The 21,133-nt window shown below is 34.0% G+C and overlaps 1 protein-coding gene across 3 annotated transcripts in view; it reads left to right on the top strand.

Moving 5' to 3' along the window:
* LOC127445935 (receptor-type tyrosine-protein phosphatase T-like) overlaps positions 1 to 21,133 on the top strand; it is a 365,971-nt gene that overhangs the window by 237,050 nt on the left and 107,788 nt on the right. For all 3 annotated transcript variants that reach the window (XM_051706455.1, XM_051706454.1, XM_051706453.1), the window contains exons 12-15: positions 49 to 151; positions 3,410 to 3,683; positions 15,602 to 15,638; positions 18,222 to 18,278. In XM_051706455.1, coding sequence (XP_051562415.1) covers positions 49 to 151; positions 3,410 to 3,683; positions 15,602 to 15,638; positions 18,222 to 18,278 — 471 coding nt within the window. The remainder of the gene's footprint in view (positions 1 to 48; positions 152 to 3,409; positions 3,684 to 15,601; positions 15,639 to 18,221; positions 18,279 to 21,133) is intronic.

Genomic DNA, 21,133 nt, shown 5'->3' with positions numbered 1-21,133 from the left:
AATTCTCATCAAGTCTGTGTCCTTTTAAATGAATCTATCTATCTACAGCTCCGTCCATGCCTGAATATGAGACAGACTCTCCTCTCAATGAAACTGACACGACAATCACTGTCCTCTTAAAACCTGCCCAATCACGAGGAGCCCCTGTCAGGTAAGCAAACCACCCTCTGTCCTCTCATTCCATTGGCCATTCAGAAGTATTTTGCGTATTGATGTCCAATTCGTGAACAAATCATTCTTTTCAGTGGACTGGTTAAATCACTTGGCAATTCATACTTGATCTGGTCAAGCCGGATTCAAACTTGCATTGTCAATATGAGCACCGCTGCTCAATATGTCAGTCTATGTATGCTTACCGCTAAACCACAGCTCCAATGAAAAAGTTTTTTTTTGTAATACATAAATAATGAAATATTGCTATTAAGATATTGCAGGTCATATTTCAAGATCATAATTCTTTTTCAATCTGAGGAAAAATGCAAAGCACAGTAAAATACAAGGATGAAACACACCCAAATTACCCTTGATCTCTCTCTCCAACCATATAAGCAGAGTCCAGTGCATCGTCTGAATGAAGAAGTGCATTACTGTTGATTCACTCAGTGTCCTGAGGCTTTTTAAATGCACTCATTCAAATAAGCGTCATTTGTATGCTAAGCCTTGGAGGGGATCCTGGTCCATTTGGCTGTGTTTTGGCACGTCAACAGAGCCTCTATCTGTGCTGAAATTCAGTCTGTGAACGTGCAACAGATTTTGGCAAATTCTTGAATTTGCCACTAACTTGGAAGAACAGTTAGGCTCAAAACATAGAGTTGATGTTCAACAGGAGTCCATCAGTAATTATTACAATTATTTAGTTTTTAATACACTGTATTTTGACATGGTTGTGATTTGGCAATTTCATTGTCATTATTATAATAGAAAGATAGATAAGAAATAACCTAATATTAAGCAGAAATACAAGCTACTGAATATTTTACAGAGAAGATATGTAAAATCACAAATGTGCACAATATATATATATATATATATATATATATATATATATATATATATATATATATATATATATATATATATATATACATATACACACTACTGGTCAAAAGTTTTGAAACACTTGTCTGAAATGTTTCTCATGATCTTAAAAAATGTTTGATCTGAAGGCGTATGCTTAAATGTTTGAAATTAGTTTTGTAGACAAAAATATAATTGTGCCACCATATTAATTTATTTCATTATAAAACTAAAATTTAATTAAAAAAATAAAAAGTTTTTGAAATTGATGACTTGGACCGAATAATTAAGAAAAGCAGCCAATAAGTGCCCAACATAGATGAGAACTCCTTCAATACTGTTTAAAAAGCATCCCAGGGTGATACCTCAAGAAGTTGGTTGAGAAAATGTCAAGAGTACATGTCTGCAAATTCTAGGCAAAGAGTGACTACTTTGAAGATGCTAAAATATAACACAGTTTTGATTTATTTTGGATTTTGTTTAGTCACAACATAATTCCCATAGTTCCATTTATGATATTCCATAGTTTTGATGACTTTACTATTATTTAAAAATGTGAAAAAAAAATTCTAATAAAGAATGAGTAAGTGTTTCAAAACTTTTGACCGGTAGTATGTGTGTGTGTGTGTGTGTGTGTGTGTGTGTGTGTGTGATATATATATATATATATATATATATATATATATATATATATATATATATATATAACATATACAGTAGTTTATATAAATTGTATTATGATCAAAACCATTATTGTTTTTATGATAACAGAAAGATAAGATGATGAGATGAGAAGAGATGAGATGAGATAATAATAATACAAGTCAATAAATATAAAATAATATTAAGAAAAGCAATAATTCAAAGTACTGTATGTTGTGCAGTAGGTTACGAAAAATTAATTAGCTTTGCAAAATCATAATTGTTCACAATAAGTAAATATATAAACAGGATAATGTAACTACAAATTAAATATATTAAAAAATGTATGTAGTTTATAGTTTATAATAAATATAATTAATCATAATTTTAATAATAGCATTACATGTATTCATATTATATTATATTATATTATATTATATTATAAAATTTGTCTGCATTTACTTAGATGAAAAACATAGCCTATGATATTGAAACAAGTTTTAGAATGATTAAAATATTTACATCATTATTCTCTTTTATAATGCCTATGACCCTGGCAGTCTTTATGAAGAGTATGCAGCTGAAAATTGTTCATAATTACAGAAGCATTTGACCAAGGGTTACAGTGGACACACACCACACGACATACAGTGTGCACTTAAAGCCATTTTGTTTGAAATGGAGATCCGCTGTGTTTGAAAGAGAAAAGTAGGCAGGCACCCAGGCCTCTTTGGTCATAGGAAATTATCCCTTATGAAAGATGCCAGATTAGAGACAAACATAATTTGCCACGTCTTTTTCGGCGAAACATACATTTCCCTAATTGCACATAATTGAGAAGCATGTTCTTGCCATAAGACCACATAATTGCAAACAAGTGCTATTAGCACAGGGGGCTGAAAAGATGTCCTTATCTACTCACTGAGTCTGGGTATGGAAACACACACATGCCCCTTTCCAATCCTTCCCCATGACAAGCACTTTAAAAAAGCCCTATGTGCACAAATCTGCCACCTCCCCTTGAGCTAATTGCCATAGTCAGATTTCCCTCTGCTGGCACTCTATCGCATCGCCTTCCTCTAATTTTTCCCTTACGAGGAGATTATGTTTTTTTTTTTTTTTGAGGTTTCATGCAGGCTTTAAATGTTTTGTTTTTCTCCAAGGAGAGAGTTGAATAGAGCAGTTTAGCACCTTGTGGTTAGCGTTCGACAATTGTTGATGATTGATTGAAATGTTCTTGATGGTTTTAATGGCTCCTTGAATTGCCGGGGGCACAACACCTTCTTGTTTCTTGGATATGCTGTCACTACCTGAAGATATTTCCCAAATCATAAGGCTACAGTGCAAAAAGCTAATGCTAAAGGACATACCCAAAAATGAAAATTTCTCATAACTCATTTCATCCCAAATCCATATGACTTTCTTTCTTATGTGGAACACCAAAGAAAAAAAAAAAAAGAAAATCCCAGTCCGTCTTCTCAATACAATGGCAGTTGATAGGGACTCACTTTAAAGCTTAAAAAGCACCCATAAGTAGTCCTTGTGGCTCACACATCATATTGCAAGACTTCTGAAGGCATATACGATATGATTTCAGTGAGAAGTAACCAGAAATATAAGTAATTTTTCAGTGAAATTCTTGACATCTGTTGTGTGTTCATGAGCACTAAAAACTTAACTAAATAAGGATTCTGTAGATGTCTGTTTCTTTTGATGTTTAGGATATTAATGCAACTTGTTTTTCCTCTAGTGCCTATCAAGTGGTTGTCCAAGAACAACGAAAGCAGAAAGTTCGACGAGCCACTGATGTTTTGGAGTGTTTCCCAGTCCCTGTTAGCTTCAGAAACGCCTCCATCTTGGATTCTACTCACTACTTTGCGGCCGAACTCCCCCCTGTTAGCCTTGCTGTGGTTCAGCCCTTTACTATAGGAGACAACAAAACTTATAATGGCTACTGGAATGCACCACTGTCACCAGCCAAGAGCTACAGTATTTACTTTCAGGCCATGAGTAAAGCCAATGGGGTGAGTAGACAGTGTTTATTTACTGTACCAATTCATTGGTCTTAATTATTGTTGGTGCTTGAGTATTGATGTCCTATAGGGTGAAACTCACAAAACATGTCAAGAACATGTTCAGGTCATATTTCGCCCCAAAATCTAAAAATTAATACATAATATTTTCCCTTCAAAAATGAAGCCTATTTTAGGACTATTAAGATTTTTGCATTGTGAAATTATTCTTGTAATTAGTATAATGCAAAAGCTTATAATATTTTATCAATCTATAATTGTATCATTTTAATTTATATTTAATTTATATTAATATATACAAATACAATTGTGAAGTATTTATACAACATGTTAGTACTTTTTGTATTATATTTAACATCTACTGATTCAATAATTTAATTTAGATTTAATAAATAATAAATACTTTGATACATCAATGAGAATATATCAGAGAGTGTAAAGTGTAAAATATTACACATTTAGTAATGAACTAACTGTAAAACACATTACAGTAATGAAAAAAATCTGTTTAATTTTCATTAAAATCGTTTCACAATGCAAAAAATCTTAATAATCCTAAAATAGTCTTCATTTTCTTTATGCAAAATAAAATTTCTTATTTAATTATTTTGGTGAAATGAGACCTGTATATATATATATATATATATATATATATATATATATATATATATATATATATATTGATATTCATCCTATAATGGTGTATAGTAAAAACAGTTAAATGCAGATCTTTCCGATTTTTCCGATTTCAAAATAGTTTTTAAGGGCCAGATGGAGGTTTAAGTCACTTAAGGACACAACAACAGTATTTATGCACCTAGTCCTTTATGGCAAGATCCAAACTATAATTTTTCTAATCATAAAGCCATAGGATAAAAATGATAGTACAAAGAGCATCAGCATGCTATATATATTAAAACATATTCAGACATATATCTCAGGTTAGATGCACTCTTTAAAGGCTATGCTCAGGCCTGCCTACATAGCCATGCGTTGTGAAGTATGGGGCTGCCGATTTGATTGGATTTCATTCAATTCAATCTCTCAGTCTCAGGCGACTGGAGAAAAGCACTCAAAAACAACCATAGACCGTGACTCAGATAATTTGATTGGAGATTCATGCATAAAATATGGATTTAGGTTGGTAGTTGGTAGGAAAAAAAAAACTAATTTGTTTTCAACTTACCTTGTTCCAATTGTGTTCGAAAAGCCTTCGGAGTAAAAGTCAGATATTTTTCATTTCCACGGCACCGTGACAAGTAAATTCACAATGCAATGCAGTGTCAAGATTACCTGTCATATTAATAGTTAGTCAAACCAGCTTGAAAGAGCAGTTGTTATCAGCATTATAATTTAATGGGTTGACTGCATCAAGAAAAATCTATGCTCATCATTTTAAATCTTTGAACAGATGCAATACTGTAATTGTTTATAAAATGGGATTATTTTGTAACTTAAGCCACACTTGTATAAATGTCATTGCATTAGATAGAAAAATATCAAACCAATTATAAAAAAAATAAAAATAAAAAAAAAGCAAAATCACACATTTCAAGCAAAATATTTCTCAAAAGAAAATTGTTAGGTTTATAATTAAAAGATATATATATATATATACTGTTTAAAATTAAATATTCACACACTTTCTAGTTTTCAAACGTTAGTGGTTAATTTTATGAACTACACCTGGGATTGCTCTGCTTTGACACCTGTGTGAACTTAAAGGGGACTGATTTCATACATCCACTAAAAATCACATTGAGACCAGTTGGTTAAAATAATTGCAAAATGGCTCAGAAAAGTGAAGTTAGTTTTGAAAAAAGCTCTAGCATCATTTGTTTGCAGATGACATTTGGTTTGATATTTTGTATCTTATGCAAAGACATTCATACATTTTTAAGAGTGGCCTAAGTGTCCACTTTTTTTTCTACTTTTGAAGGCCATCACAAAATCATCACATCAGATCTAATGGGCAATAAAGTAATCCTCTCTAATGAACTACCTTTGCACCATATGTCAGTAAGTGCATAAATATAGTGTACATTAAATTTGCTACTCATCATTATTACGCTGAATAGATGAGAAATGCCAACATGACTTTTAAAGGCCTCTTCATTTGCTTAAAGTTGAAGTGTGTAAATTTATTTATTTATTTTTTTTGGATCTTGAAATACTTTCTCCTAATACAACTCACAGTTACAGAGACAACTACATAGACAGTGCAGAAAATAAAAATAAAAACCAAAGAATAACACAATGCAGAATGTTAGCCTCAGTCACCATTCATTGTCATACAATGAAAAAGTGAATGGTGACTGAGACTGACTATCATTCTGCCTAACATTTCTTTCAGACAGCCCAGTGACAAGTAGACTTGGACAATGAAGTTTTTCACATCCCTAGTTCATAAACGAACCAGACCTCTTCAGGGTTGTCTTTTGATAGACTTCTTAACATCGGTGTTGACAGAAATAGCGAGAGAGATGGACAGTTAGGGGACTAGGATACTTGGTCTCAAACTGTTTTAGGCTAAATTAGGATTCCTCCAGTTGCTTTTCTCCCTCCGGAGTGTTTGCGAACAGGGCCACAGACGGCCTGGCTAAAAGAGCAAGTAATTGCAGCTGCAGGCATCTTTTGTTCTGAGAGAGGGATACAGAGTGGTGAAGAGGCACTCACTCGTTTAAGTGGCTGAACCCACACTAACGCACAAAAATTAGACTGAAATTGAAACAGACACTGCTTTTAACAAAATGGAACCCGAAAAGCACATCCTTGCATCAGTGTAGCAGGTAAAATGACAACAGTTTGGGCCACACGACTCGCTTTCAGCTCTTTCAGCAATTTGGTACAACCGCTGTTAAGTTACAACGGCATGGCATGCATTTAAAAGCCATGGCATGCCTGTCAAAGGTGAAATCGCTGTTTGTTTGAGTGTGGCAGCTATTATTCCACAACTTTATCAAAAAGGTTTGCCCCTGTCAAGTCTGAAATTGCTAGTCAATACAAAATGTGAATCAGAGAGACTTGTTATACTTCATTACAACTATTTTACCCTCCTAAGACCTGAGCGTGAGTGCTGTGTGCATTTTCCATTTCCCTTTTGAATTTGTAACTAATAGCACCTACAAAATATGGCAAACATTTTTTTAGAACAAATACTTTACCTAAAAATTCATGGCAACATATGTGGACAGCAGGACAAAGTTGTGAAATTTTAAATAATACCAAGCTACAGAAAGTCCGATTTTATTTTATTTTTTAATCAAAATTGTATTATGTTTCCAGGAGTGTTGGTTATTCATGTTTTTGAGATGTTACAGACATAGCAAAATTTTTCAGCTTTTGGATGAACCCATTGATTCTCAATGTGATAATGCACAGTAAATATAGAATTTCTAAGGAAAAAATTTGCTAAAGTACACATTAGTGTACATTGTGTTTAGCAGTATGGCGTTTCGCGATAAATCGCTCAAATTTTAAAAATGGCATATCGAATGAAACTAGAGACTCAATGTAAAAACTTAATTATATTTCTTACCAGATGTAGTTTTGTTGGTGTTTCTCCCAAAGAGAAACTCTGCTGTGGTCGGCGCCATGGTGTTTTGTCAAAATTGCTTTGAAAGTATAATCCCTTTAATAACAGAGTCTCCTGAACTGAGATCAGTTGGTTTAAATTAATATAAATTATGCGTTGTGTATAGCGAAGCCAAAATACAATGTCCACACATGTGTTCGTGGGGTCGCACGAGGTTAAAGTCAGCATGAAACTACAGTCTCAATCCATTTTTCTTCTGAATTGAAATATTTTGTGAAACATAATCTTCAATGAGAAATAAACCGAAATAATTGAATTGCTTGAAATTTGGAACATTTCTTTGGGTCTTGTTCACAATAAGACTATAAACGTGTATTAAGAAACTAAATTGGGTCAGTTTTGATCAAAATTGACTTTAAACTGAATTTTTCTTATTCGTATAACCATTAAGCATAACATTTTTAAAGCCTAAATGAGTTTGGAGAATACATGTAATATTGTTCATTTTAAAAATGTATTTGTCACACCACAGGGCTATTTAAAGAGCACCTATTATGGTGTTTAAACATGCCTAATTTTGTTTTTAAGGTCTCATACAATAGATTTACATGCATCCAAGGTCAAAAAACACTTTAATTTGCTCATAATTTAAATTGCAGCATTACCTTTTTTTTTCCCCAGTATCAAAAACGACTCGTTCAATGATCCATTCTAAAAGATTCATTCAACTCCTCCTTTCAGAGACCCTCGTCTGCTCTGATTGGTCAGATGTCCCAGTCTGTTGTGATTGGTCTACCGCTTAGTGTTGTGTTTGAGGGCGGGTCAAAGCTGTTCGCGAGCAGCCAGTGAAGACCAGAGGCGGGTTTTTTGTTACCAAATTACGTAGGTTAGTACAGGAAGTAAGTCTGAAGTTACTAACGACTCGTTTCAGGTGTTCAGAATCGGTTCTTTTTTTTGGGAGTCAATAACTCCATTTGTCGTGCACTTTGATTTTTGAAACTTTGCAGACTTTTTTACATTCACAAACAGCTATATAACACACTACATGAAAGGTAATATTTGAAAAACCATAATAGGTGATCTTTAAGTGAAATGCAAAAAATCTAAAAGGTGATTCATTGAAAAATATATAAAAACTGAAAAACTTTACAAAATTACTTGAGATTTGATCAAATTTGGCTAAGAAATAATATAATACTACAAAAAACTACATGCCAATTTATTGTTTTAGAACTTTCTCGCTATTGTTTGTTTTGTCTATGTAAGTGTAAGCGTAGTTCTAGCAGGAACACCTCGGGATTCATCTATCAGAGATCCAATCATAATACAGCTCCGTTTTAAAAGCCAGCCAGCCAGCTGTCTCTCATTGTTCGCATACTTTCATGTTTTTACCCCCCATACCACCCCATCTCTACAAGTTTAGGTCCCAACCTGGGCTGGGGTAAGCTCCGCTCCCCTGCCATCATCGCCTCTGGCAGGATTTGACGGTTCAAGCAGCATCTCAGCATTTGAGAGCTGAACCGTAGGACGGGGCTTACGCCAAATTATTTAAATGTCTTTTTGTTTGTATTAATTACAGTGTTCTCGTGTCTTTCTGATAGAACTAAAACTAACACATATTAAGTCATATTGAGGCCTGGGTGAAATATTTCGATACTATTGACTAACTATTAGTAACTATTTAACTATTTACAGGTATAATTATAGATATATTTAGATGTAACTCATTACATAATAACACATCATAACACATTAACACCCTGTTGCCCACTTTCCATTACAATTGCATATAAATTTTAAACACGATTGCATGTAAAGCTTTCATTTGGTCAATGCTATGAAAGTCTTAAAGCAATATTCATATGTTAATGTAAATGATCAATCATTTCTCAATTGCATAAATGAAACAGGAACTAGCTGTAATCAAGGGTTAATTAGTGTGTCATCCACTTCCTGTTTTTCAGTATAATTCATTTGCTTCTGAAAGCATTCTTACTCTTTTAAGAAGACATTTCTCTTTTATTCTGCTTGGGAGTGTCTTTGAATCCTTTCAACCATCTCACACTTGTTTCACACGTTTCTTTCTTCATTTACACTCCATGCTGCAGTCAGCTGTCACGCTCTCCAATATGTTTAAAAAAACAGACCGCTCTATATGAATGAAAATGTTATAGACAATAAAGAGCAACTTGTGTCATTCTAGTTTTTCAGATCTGTTTTTTAGTTTCACCTCTTTTGCCTAATCCTCCAGCTAATACGCCTCTCTACTCCTCTAGACTGGAGGTGTTACTCTCAAAAGCGACATCTCCTGAAATAGTTGCGCCGCTGCCTCGGATATGCACAGGCAACTGACTGATGCCACTTTCCTTTTGTCTGCAGATCTCTTTTATTCATTCTCACTGGAGCGTTACTCCTGAGCCTCTAATGTGCAGATGATTGCCTAGGGAGGTTGTTGTAATCATTCATACCTGCGTTCATAATTCATAATTATAAGCATCCATTTCACAATCTGTTTAAAATGCTGCAGAAACTGGGTGAACTGAGATTAAATTGTGAATCACTTTCGTTCGTGCTGGTATTTGTCTCTTGTTTGTCTCTTAGGAAATGATTTTCTTTATCAGTCTGCTTGTGCGGTTAGCCTGCAGTTAAAGTTATTACTGTATGACAGATGACAAGAGTTCACCAGAACTAGAAGTTTGATCACTTAGAAAAACAATAGCACACCTCTTCTCAATCTTAACAAGTCGCATGATTTGAGGTATCATTCATTTCATAGCATAAACAGTATGGGTCGAGTTATGCACTGAAATTTAACCCTTACGGTTTATGGGTTTGTTCAAATCCCTAACCCTAACTATACACAATAGTAATATAAATGCTTGTCCTAGCACAAAATGGCAGTGATTTTTAAAGGTAAAAGGTCACTATGGGGGCCTTAGCTGGGCAGATGAGATAAGTTTACTCTCAAACCTGTTTTTAGATAGATATCAAACACTCTGTTTCCACATCACAAATCTTATGTCTTGCTCAGACTAGTCCTTTGGCTAAGATATATGCTTGATTTTCTCTTATAGAAGCCTAAACTTTTACGAAATGTTATGTGTTGACCTAGTTAATTGATAGATATTTTAGTCTAAGTGCTCCTATGTTGTAGTTGTAGTTGTTATCAGATTGCTTTCAGCTTGTCAAGATAACTCCCGTAATAGCTAACTAATCCATAACATAGTTCAGAATTGAACGAGTGACAAACTAGAAAACGTATTGACAGTAAATCTGCTGTCACATGGATTAACTCTATTTGGCATGGCAAAAAGCTGGACCGTGACATGAAATCCATATTCTTCAACTTCTCTGGCAAACCATTAAGCATTTGTCATAAGGATTTTTTTTTTTTTTTTAAATACGTCAATGAAAACTTGTCATTCAAACTTTGTAAATTACTGTCGGTTGGATACGTCTGTGAAGAGTTATTTTTTGTATTTTTTTACCTCTTCCACCCTTGTCTCTCTTTCCATTTCTCAACATTAAGTGTGCTCTTAATTTGTGGTGTTTGCTATGGTAAGCATCAGTATTATTATTGCTTATATTTAGGGTTAGGGATTTGTCCTGCACTTTTGTGCTACGGGCATGAATGTATCCTCAAATTGTGCAGCTTATCAAGGAAACGTGTACTATAGCTTTTCTTGCACTGACGGAGATAAAACAGTCAAAAAATACAATAGAATCTTAAGGGTGGGCTCTTCTGATTAGGACCAATAAGCAACCACCTTGAAACCCACAACACCCTAACAACAGCAGAGCAATGACCTGGAAAACACCAAAACAACCTAGCATCATGGTAGAAAGTTTTGCATGGGCAAGCACCACTCACATCGTCCTCAGAAAATCTAGTATCGACATGCATTCTGATAACTTTTATATTGCATTTTGTCAGAATAATGTAGTTTAATGTTTACATGAAGACTCTTTTCTCTTTTTCACTCGCCTTTTTGCCATTTCCCTTGAGCTTTAATGATTTATTCTTTTTCATACCTCTTTCTCAGTCTTTCTCTCTCTGTCATTACGTGGTCATGGTAAAGAGTCTTTGACAGTGTGTCAGTGAATGATTTAACTAGCGAGGCAGGCGATATAGCTCAGCTGTCACATCCAGTAAGGGTTTTTCCTATCAGCCAATATTCCATTCCCAGGGTCCCTTCACTCGGACTGTGCTCACGAACAAAGCACCATTAGTGAGCGATCCTGACCTACTCTCTTTACCCATTTCCCTCTCAGAACAGTACTGTGTCAGTACCATAGTAAGGTAATGGTATTATATATTGATACGATGGTACTGAATGATTACACTTACTGTATAAAAAAGTACTCTCACAGTACCAAAAATACCATGGTATTACTATTGTATTTTTGTAGTAGGTTTGGTATTTTTCGTTTTTTTGTGTGTGTGTGTGTGTGTGTGTGTGTGTGTGTGTGTGTGTGTGTGTGCATGTAGTACCACCAAATAACTTTTTTTGTAAGGGTACCAAAAAAATAAAAAAATAAAAAATAAAATAAAAATCATGGTACTGTCCAAAAATGAAAAAAAGCAAACAAAAAAAATATGAACATGTTTTTTCAGCATGAACCATGATATTCTTTGAAGTACCTTGGAGAACCATATAAAGATCATGGTATATGAATACAGCAGTCATTCAGTACCATAATAAATATATCCTTGGTACATTGGTATTACCATCTGATATTATTGTACAATGGTACCTCCATAGTACTTTTTAAAGGTACTTTTCACAGTTTTTGCAAGGGCAAATGCCATATTATCCAATTTGGTATTTTAAAAAACAACCAAAAGCAAAATAACATTCTTAGTCTTTCTTTTCTTGCTGCTTGTGTAAATATAGGTAATTCTCATGAAACCTGTCAAGAAAATGCACTGGTCATATATAACCCCAAATCAAAAATAATAATAATAAAGCCTATGAAACCCATATTTAGTACCATTAAAATATTTTTTCATTGTGACATTCATTTTTTTAAGAGACTTTTTACCCATTTTACATTTTACCCTCCAATTGTCATTACCGTAACGTGCCCGAACATTTTATTTTTACTATTCCCATTGTTTTCAATTATGATTCTTATTACTGTAACACTGACATTTTTATTTATTTATTTATTTATTTTTGCTGTATTTCAGTAAAAAAGATGCTGTTGTGTTGGTATTTTTTTTTATTTATTTTATTAAAATCAGCAAATATAAAAGGTATTACCAAGGGAGTACTATTATGATGTATAAATACTTTACATTTTCAATAATATGTAATATTTTTCATGTTGCGGTAATGACAAAATCATAATGACCATCTTTTTTCATATTGCGTTGATAAGAATTGGTGGGTAAAATGTGTGTAACTGTCCTGAAAATAATGTCACAATGTAAAAACAAAAAAATCTTAATAGCTGTTAAATAAGATAATAATTTTTATTTTATTTAATTTTATATTTTTTTATGCAAAATGTATTTTCTTATCTGTTTCTTTTGATTTTGAAGTATGTATCAAACAAGCCTCTTATTCAACGAAAAGGAGGAGGCGGGAACCAGATTAACAATCACAAACACTTTAATTCAGCATAGAACGCTGATGCACATACACACAGCTTCGTGCGTGTCTCTCTCTCTCGAACCGGCGTCTCTGGCTCCTCTTTATCCCACTCCCGGCTGATTGGGAATGATTCAGCGCCGGGCATCCATTCTTACGGCCCGGCCACGCCGTCCTCCTCGTCAAAAAGTAAAATAGGACTAGGGTTCACAGAACCATTCTAGACAGGTTCTGTGAGAATAGCCCATATAACATTTACTTGTATGATTCATAATTATATGTTTATATACTCCACAGGGTAAGTCCTCATAAAACCCTCAAAAAGTCCTCATCCACGTTTACTGTAGCCAGTGGTCTTTGACCCTACTTGTCTGATAGCATTCTGTAACAGACAGATGGGCCGGTCACACATGGACCCCTCTCTGCCTTGCTACATTAATCCAGCCCCTGCTTCAACAGCCAAATCAGATGGGTCACATGTTAGTGGATGCCCTTTTCAACTGCATTGAGGGTTAATTTTTGGACAGCATTGGCTGTGTATGAGGGCTTCATAGTGGTTTGACTGCCTTGAGCCTAATTGATATGTGAAATTGTGTTACCAAGGTGATTTTTTAAATATTTTTGAGGAGCAACACCAATAGAGAAAAAATGCAAGGTGGGAGGTGCTCCACCTGTTTTCCACTCGACAAACACTTTTTTCTAATAAATGTATTACTGGTGTTAGCTAAGGCAAACATCAGTATTACTGTTGCTCATACGTAAGGTTAGGGATTTAACCCTTTTAAACTCTGAAGTTTTTTTTTTTTAAAGATTTCCTGTTACAGTGGCATGCCAAAAATTAAAGGCTTATGACTCTAGAAAAAAACTAACAAAGAGGGTCAATTGTTTGGTATCATTTTAAAGAAAACATTAAAAAAAGTTTAATGTTATGGATTATGATGAATTATGAGTCTCAGTCTACTGAAAAATCACAAAAACTCATGAGCCAAAAACTTTATATTTTCTAGTTTTTCTGATTTGAAATTATTTCAGGGTGTAAATAAGGTAGCTCCAAAAAACAGCTTTTGTTTTGTTTCCAATCATGTCATCCGTAACTGAGTATAATTTTGTATTGATACGACAAAGCAATTAAAAGTTATAGCATTACAAAAATAATTGATCCTAGTGTCCAAAAACATCTCCAGGTGTGCAAATACAACACTGACTAAAGGTATGATTACTCTCCAAAGCATGCAGGCATGAGTATCAAGATCTCATTCAGTTCTATTCTGTGTCATTTGAGCCATTATTGAGCCTGTGCCATATACTTGGTGCCATCTCCTGGTGGCCATATGTAATTAGAGTGAACAGTCCTCTCTGCCCATATTTGGATGACTTCTACGTCTGGTTGAAGCTATCTTAATCCTAATAAGATTGGTTTAGCGTTCCATGTTTTGATCAGTTTGATGTTTAAACCGATTACAATATCAATAAATTATCAATTTCTAAGCTTTAAAACAATACCTATTTTGAGTTGGTCAATATAGTTGTTAATATTTTTAATATTCTTTTTTCGGAGGGCCCGTTGGCATACTGAGATAGAAGACAAGGACAACAGATCTAATCAAAACAAGTGGAGGTTGTAAAGACACTCAGAGAGACACATGGTAGCATCTGGCTTCCTGTCTCATAGCCCTAAACTTCCATGCAGACTTCACACTGAAATCTGCCGACTAATTAACACCTGTCACACCACACGTGTCATTTGGAGGATGCGCTAGAATAGAAGTACTGTGGTGGTATCATTGTACATTGATAATATTAAACAGTATGGCACTCTATAAAAATACCATGGTATGGAAACCCTAACCCTAACCCTTACAATGATGATTTACCATGGGATTTACATTGTACTCCAATGTACTTCAAAGAATAGCACTGCATTTCCATAGTACATGGAATAGAATAGAATCTCGCCAAAAGGTACTGTGGCAACCCATGGTATTGAATGAGTACCATATTCATTTACCAGGGAATTTATGTGGTATTTCAAGGTACCTCAAATGAGAGCATAGTATTACCATGGTATGTGGAATAGTATAGAATAAAAGAAGTTTAATGTAAACTAATGCATGCACCATTCCACGAATTATCTTATATTACCTTATAACATTTAAATAGCTCACATTTCACTCTTCATAAATGGCATACAGGATCCTAGTACTGTACAGTTGAGTATCAGCAAGAAAATTAAACTGCTTTATTTACCCAGTACATAAAATGATTCTTGTCTGGGCACAACATATCTTTAATAACATTTAATTGGTAGCTTATTTTCCATGAAGCTTAGCTAATGCATAGGCCCAAATATATGGAATTTGATGGATTTAAATTGAGAAGAGAAGAGATTAATACACTCTTATTTGCAGTTTTCAGGGGAATTCTACTATTGAGATTCTGTTCAGGCTATCAATAACCTATCCATAACCTAATAATCATTATGTTTTACAGGTTTTGTCACCTTAAAAGCCATTAAAACTACACTGACTTCACATATGTGGGAAAATTGATCTGTATTTTTCCCTGACTTTTCTCTGGTTTGGCCTTAGCATTGAATTTCTCAATCCTACACTATCATTGCAAATGTTGTTTCATAATGCCACACACCTCATGATGAAATTAACTCGCACTTTGTTACGTTGTAATTACTAAGATCACTGTAGCTTGACAAAAACAATGTTCCTCAATATAGTATAATTTTGACATTTAATTAAAACACAAACTTTCCTCTCCTCTTCCAGGAAACCAAGATCAACTGTGTGCGACTAGCTACCAAAGGTATGGAAATTTTTTTCACTTATTGTTAGCTTGTATGAATTATGTATTTGTAATTATTATTCATTATTTAAAAACATTTACATGTACAGTGGGGTCCAAATATCTGAGACTATATTGAAAATCTGGGATTTAAAATCAGATTTAAATGTATAAATAAACAGAACTTTTTAGGATTTTGAAAAACTTAAAACAAAGAATCATTATAATATAAAAAGAATGATAAATATTTACGTTTTCTTGATCACTAATCAAAAAAGCACATTTGTGACACTGAGTACACATAGGTACAAAAGTTCAGATTTCCTCACTTCGACTGAAACATACATGCTCAAATCAAGCTTAATAACATGTATAATCAGGTAACTTGTAGAGTCCATGCCAGCTTGAATGGATGCTGTCATTAAAGCAAAAAGGGGAAATACCAAATACTAAGAAATTCTGAAATTCTTGTTAATTTTTGAAGTTCAACTTTTCACTTAAATTATTATGCTGATAAGGTAAAGTTTAGGGGTTTGGGTTAGTCTTTAATTTGCATTGAAATAGAAAGCATTTCCAATAGTGGTCTCAGACTTTGGACCTCGCTGTATGCTTTATGATGCGATATGCTTTAAGAAAGTTGGTTGGGTTGACATTTTGGTAGTTCTGTTAAATTAATTGAACTGAAGTCCCCAAAGCCCAACACACTTAATGAACCTCGAGAAATATTTTGTTTGAAATTAAGTAGGCTTTACCAATGTAATATTAGAGTGATACTTTGCTCTACCTTGGATTTTATTGTGGAACCCATTACTAAACATGATGAGGTTAAAAATGGAACGAAGCTTTTTCATTTACGGTGTATGGTCTGAAAAAGAAAAAAGCTGAATTGAACAATCATGTCTGGCTAAGATTAGCGCTCCCGGTTTCATTGGAACAAACTGAAATCCCATTTTATTTTACCTGCATGATTATCTGCCTCCGGCCAACAATTCTGTTCAGTTTCTTTTGCTCCATTTCATTCTCTTCCCTCCCTAAAAGACCCTTTTACATAATCACATCCAGGAACAGAGCAATCGCAAGAGATTTTCTGTTATTTAATGGACATCACCGAATAAGAGACACTATATCCATTCAGCGCTACAGAGTCATTACATTTTTTTCTTTTACTTTCCCATTCTATCTTCCTTTCCTTTATTCTTTCATTTTGGCTTTTATTATCCATCTTATTCAATACGCTTGCTTCCATGCACACCTGTTTGTTTGTTTGTTTTGCTGAACTCATTTTCTTTTGTTCCATGTCAGGCTTTTTTTTTTTTTTTTACTTATGGCCTGTTTTCCTTTCATATCCTAGATAGTCTGTCCTGTATTGGGTTCTTATTATTATAAAAAAAAAAAAAAAAAAAGTTACTTTTGTGTTTCTGCTTTAGAAAGACATGCTTCAGATCTCTGTTGTGCCTTAGATAGAAAAGGTTGCGAAACAAAATGTTTTATCATATCTTTTCAGGTCTTTTTTTTTTTGTCTTTTTTATGGTTGGTGTTGTTAAAGATTTAATGTATTTCAACATGATCTCATTTGTATCTGTAGGTATTCGTGCGTAGAGTGTAGTTTTATCTCACATATTTTCTTGAACGTTTGGATAGACACTGAAACTTACAATATACTGTTTGTATTGGCAACAATGTTATTAATGTAATATTATTAACAATATTAAAATGTAAACCTTTGTACATATAAACGTCTTTAGAGTCATACAAATCTTTGCAAAATATCTTATAGATTGTTTTTTGTTGTTTAATTTACTTGATTGGGTAAATATTAAATATTATAAGTGACTACTTCAATATTTTAAACTGGAATGGTGCTTTTTTGTTTCATTCACAATTATTCAACGCAGTTAATGCATTCAGCCATACAGTGCGAATCACTCCACTTTTTTTAGTCCCATCTGGATTTCATTTATGTAATAAATATAATATAATATAATATAATATAATATAATATAATATAATATAATATAATATAATATAATAATTTACTGATAAATGATCCACTATGGTTATGCCAATTTTAGTTCATTACAGTATTGTCAATACATCTATTTGATATGTTTCAGTGTCTATCCAAACATAAATAAATGTATGTGTACACTTTATGTACGAATACCTACAAATATGAATGAGATTACTCTGTATATTTATTATAAATTTCAAGCATTTTTGATGACAGTTTTCTCATTCTTTCCAGAATGTCTCAGAATAGAATAAATGTCACCTTCATAAAGCCACCACTTCAAAGAAAACAAATTAAATTCCTTTGAAACACATTTATAATTTTCTATAACTTTTACACCTACCCCATCAGTTCCACCAGATGATTATGGAATAAAATAAAATTTCCTTTGCGAAATAACCTTTAGATTCATGGCCTATTTGTTTCATAAATGTATTCAATGCATATCGGTTTTCTTTCCAGCCAAATGCTACTTATCCAAAGGAAGATCAGAGAATCGATGAACAAGTTGAAAGCATAATTCTTTAGACAATTTTTTTCTTTCCTTCTTTTCTCTCATGCATGCCGGCCTGGAACGTAAAACCTTGTCTTAGTGGTAATAGGTAGGGGACAAAATACCACGCCCTACATACTTGTCATTCCCAGTGAAGGTGAATATTATACCATAGTCAAACTTTTCTTTCTTCTTTGTTCTTTCCACCCACATTTCTTCTGCTGTTGATTCCTTCTCTCTATTTTTTTTTTATTTTTTTTTTATTATTATTATTCTTTTTTTGGTTTGTTTTGTTTTCTGCCTCTCTCCATGAGCATTTCTTAACTTATTTTTTTATTTTTTTTTTGCATGTTTGGTCCACTAAAAAGTCTAGCTGGTTGTCATTGACTCCATTGACACTGTTATTTGGGACCCTGAGAATGTACAGTGCTGCCCTCATGTCTCAATTGATCGCATTATTATTAATATATGTTGTCATGCTTCAAAAAAAAAAAAAAAAAAAAAAAATCCCCTCTCTGCTGTGGTTTTGCTCATGACCTTGTTAGGCTCTGAAAATCTAAATTAGTCTCAAATATTATTATTATTTTATTTTATTTTATTTTATTTTTTTTACTTTTTCACCCAATTTGGAATGCCCAATTCCCAATGCGCTTTTGTGTCCTCGTGGTCACGTAGTGATTTGCCTCAATCTGGGTGGCAGAGGACGAATCCCAGCTGCCTCCACGTCTGAGACCACCAACCCGTGCATCGTATCACATGGCTTGTTGAGCGCGTTGCCACGGAGACATAGCACGTGTGGAGGCTTCATGACATCCACCGCGGCATCCACACTCAACTCACCATGTGCCCCACCGAGAACGAACCACATTACAATGACCATGTGGAGGTTACCCCATGTGACTCTACCCTCCCTAGCAACCGGACCAACCTGGCTGGAGTTACTCATCACACCCTGGGATTTGAACTAGCGAACCAGCGAACTCCAGGGGTGGTAGCCAGCGTCTTTTACCACTGAGCTACCCAGGCCCCTTAATTTATCTTCTTTTTCAAAGGAAAAATGCCCACTTAATTATGTGTTGTTGCTTTGAATAGTCTGTTGTTTACTGAATTAAACAGCATTTGATTCTTTCGAGTTTGTAGACAGCATGAAATCAAAATGAAGATTATTTATTTTCTTAATACATGTTCTTGGTCTTACTGTGCATGATTCATCCATGCACATTATTCCAAAGAAATAAATTGTCTTCGTAGTCTTTCAACAAAATGTAAAAACTTGCTCTGCCTCCGAAGCGACTTTTGTTTTCCGGCTGACGTTACCAAGCCCTCTTATTTTTCAGCTCCTCTCCTCCAACCACCTAGCTTAATTCTGGTATGCCATGCCCACTTTTCATGATTTAAGCAGTTACCGTTGAATAAAATCAAGTTCCACCCATTTTCTTTCATTGAAAATCCTCTTTTATTCCTAAATACTTCACATTAAAGAAGTAAAAAAGGTTATGAATGCCATTTCATGTTGACTTTAAAGTACTCTGTAGATTATTGTTAAACTTTAGGCCACATCTATACTAATCGTTTAAAATTTGAAAACTCAGTTTTCAGTTTTCTTACATCATTGAGCATTTCCATAAAAGAGGTGTAAACATAGCTAAATTAATGTGTTTTCAAGCAAACATTCTGCAATACTTCTCCAGTTACAATTTTTTTTATTTTTTTTTATTTAAATGAAGCCAGTTTAAAGCGGTGTCTTTCAAATAATTACTAAGAGCTTATTAAGTGTCTGAGCAAAATATTTAAATCGTGGTGCTGCCTTACCTACAACACTCAATCCCTTTATATGTACAAGTGATGACATCACAAACATAACCCCAATCATACACTCTGACCCTGCCAGTCTAACCTGTGTGTGTGTGTGTGTGTGTGGGCGGGTTTGGGTGGTTTACGAGGACATTTTTTTAGGTTACAAACTGGTATTATGCTATAAATGTGGGTTATGAGGACATTTCTAGTGTCCCCATAAATCAAATAGCTTAAAAACATACTAAATGATGTTTTGTTTTTTTTGAAAATGTAAAAGTTTTTTTTTTGTGAGGGCTTAGGTTTAGGGGTAGGGTTAGGGTTAGGGGATTTAATCTATAGTTCATACAGTATAAAAATCATTATGTCTATGGAGAGTCCTCATAAGGATAGCTGCACCAACATGTGTGTGTGTGTGTGTGTGTGTGTGTGTGTGTGTGTGTGTGTCTGCCAGCATGTGTTTGTGTAAAAGAGTGAGATTGTATGTTAGTTTGTATACTAATTATACCTGTGCACATACTGTATACAATAAATGCATGTGATGGAGTATTGATTGTGATTGTGTTTATGGTTATGTTATACAATTATTATTACAATGTTTCCCTATTTGAAAACACAGATTTTGGCGTCTATTTGTTGGTTCAAATCATATGTCAAGCCATCGCGTGCGCACGCACGCACACACACACACACACACACACACACACACACACACACACACACACACACACAGGTGTCACAGCTCTCAGTGGAGTATGGTCCAACATGTCTCATTGCTTCTCCATTTCCTCCCATGATCATATACAATATGTTCAATTGCCCTGACTGGAATTACAAATTGGTTGCACTAAAATGTTGCACATTTCGCTTGAAGGGCCTTTCCAGATATCTTTGTTTTATAGGAGATAGGGTTTAGTCAACTTTCAGCCAGCTAATGAAACATTATAATGCTTAATGGAATAAATTATGCATATAAAAGCTGTTGCAATTTTATATTTTAACACATATTTAGACATGCCACTATAAGAATCATAATTCTATTTTGAAAATCAAATATTAAGTGTACAGTGGGACCTAAAAGTGTTTAGACTCTTAAGCCACACTTCAAAATGTATCAATTTCATTACAAAATATTAAACTAAGTGGCTTTTTTCTTTTTCTTTTTTTAAAGAAAGATAGGACTCTTTTGAAGCAAAACTTTTGACAAAAAGTCTGTTG

The sequence above is a fragment of the Myxocyprinus asiaticus genome, chromosome 9, assembly GCF_019703515.2.
Source record: "Myxocyprinus asiaticus isolate MX2 ecotype Aquarium Trade chromosome 9, UBuf_Myxa_2, whole genome shotgun sequence".
NCBI lineage: Eukaryota > Metazoa > Chordata > Actinopteri > Cypriniformes > Catostomidae > Myxocyprinus > Myxocyprinus asiaticus.
This window is presented reverse-complemented; position numbering and strand designations above follow the sequence as displayed.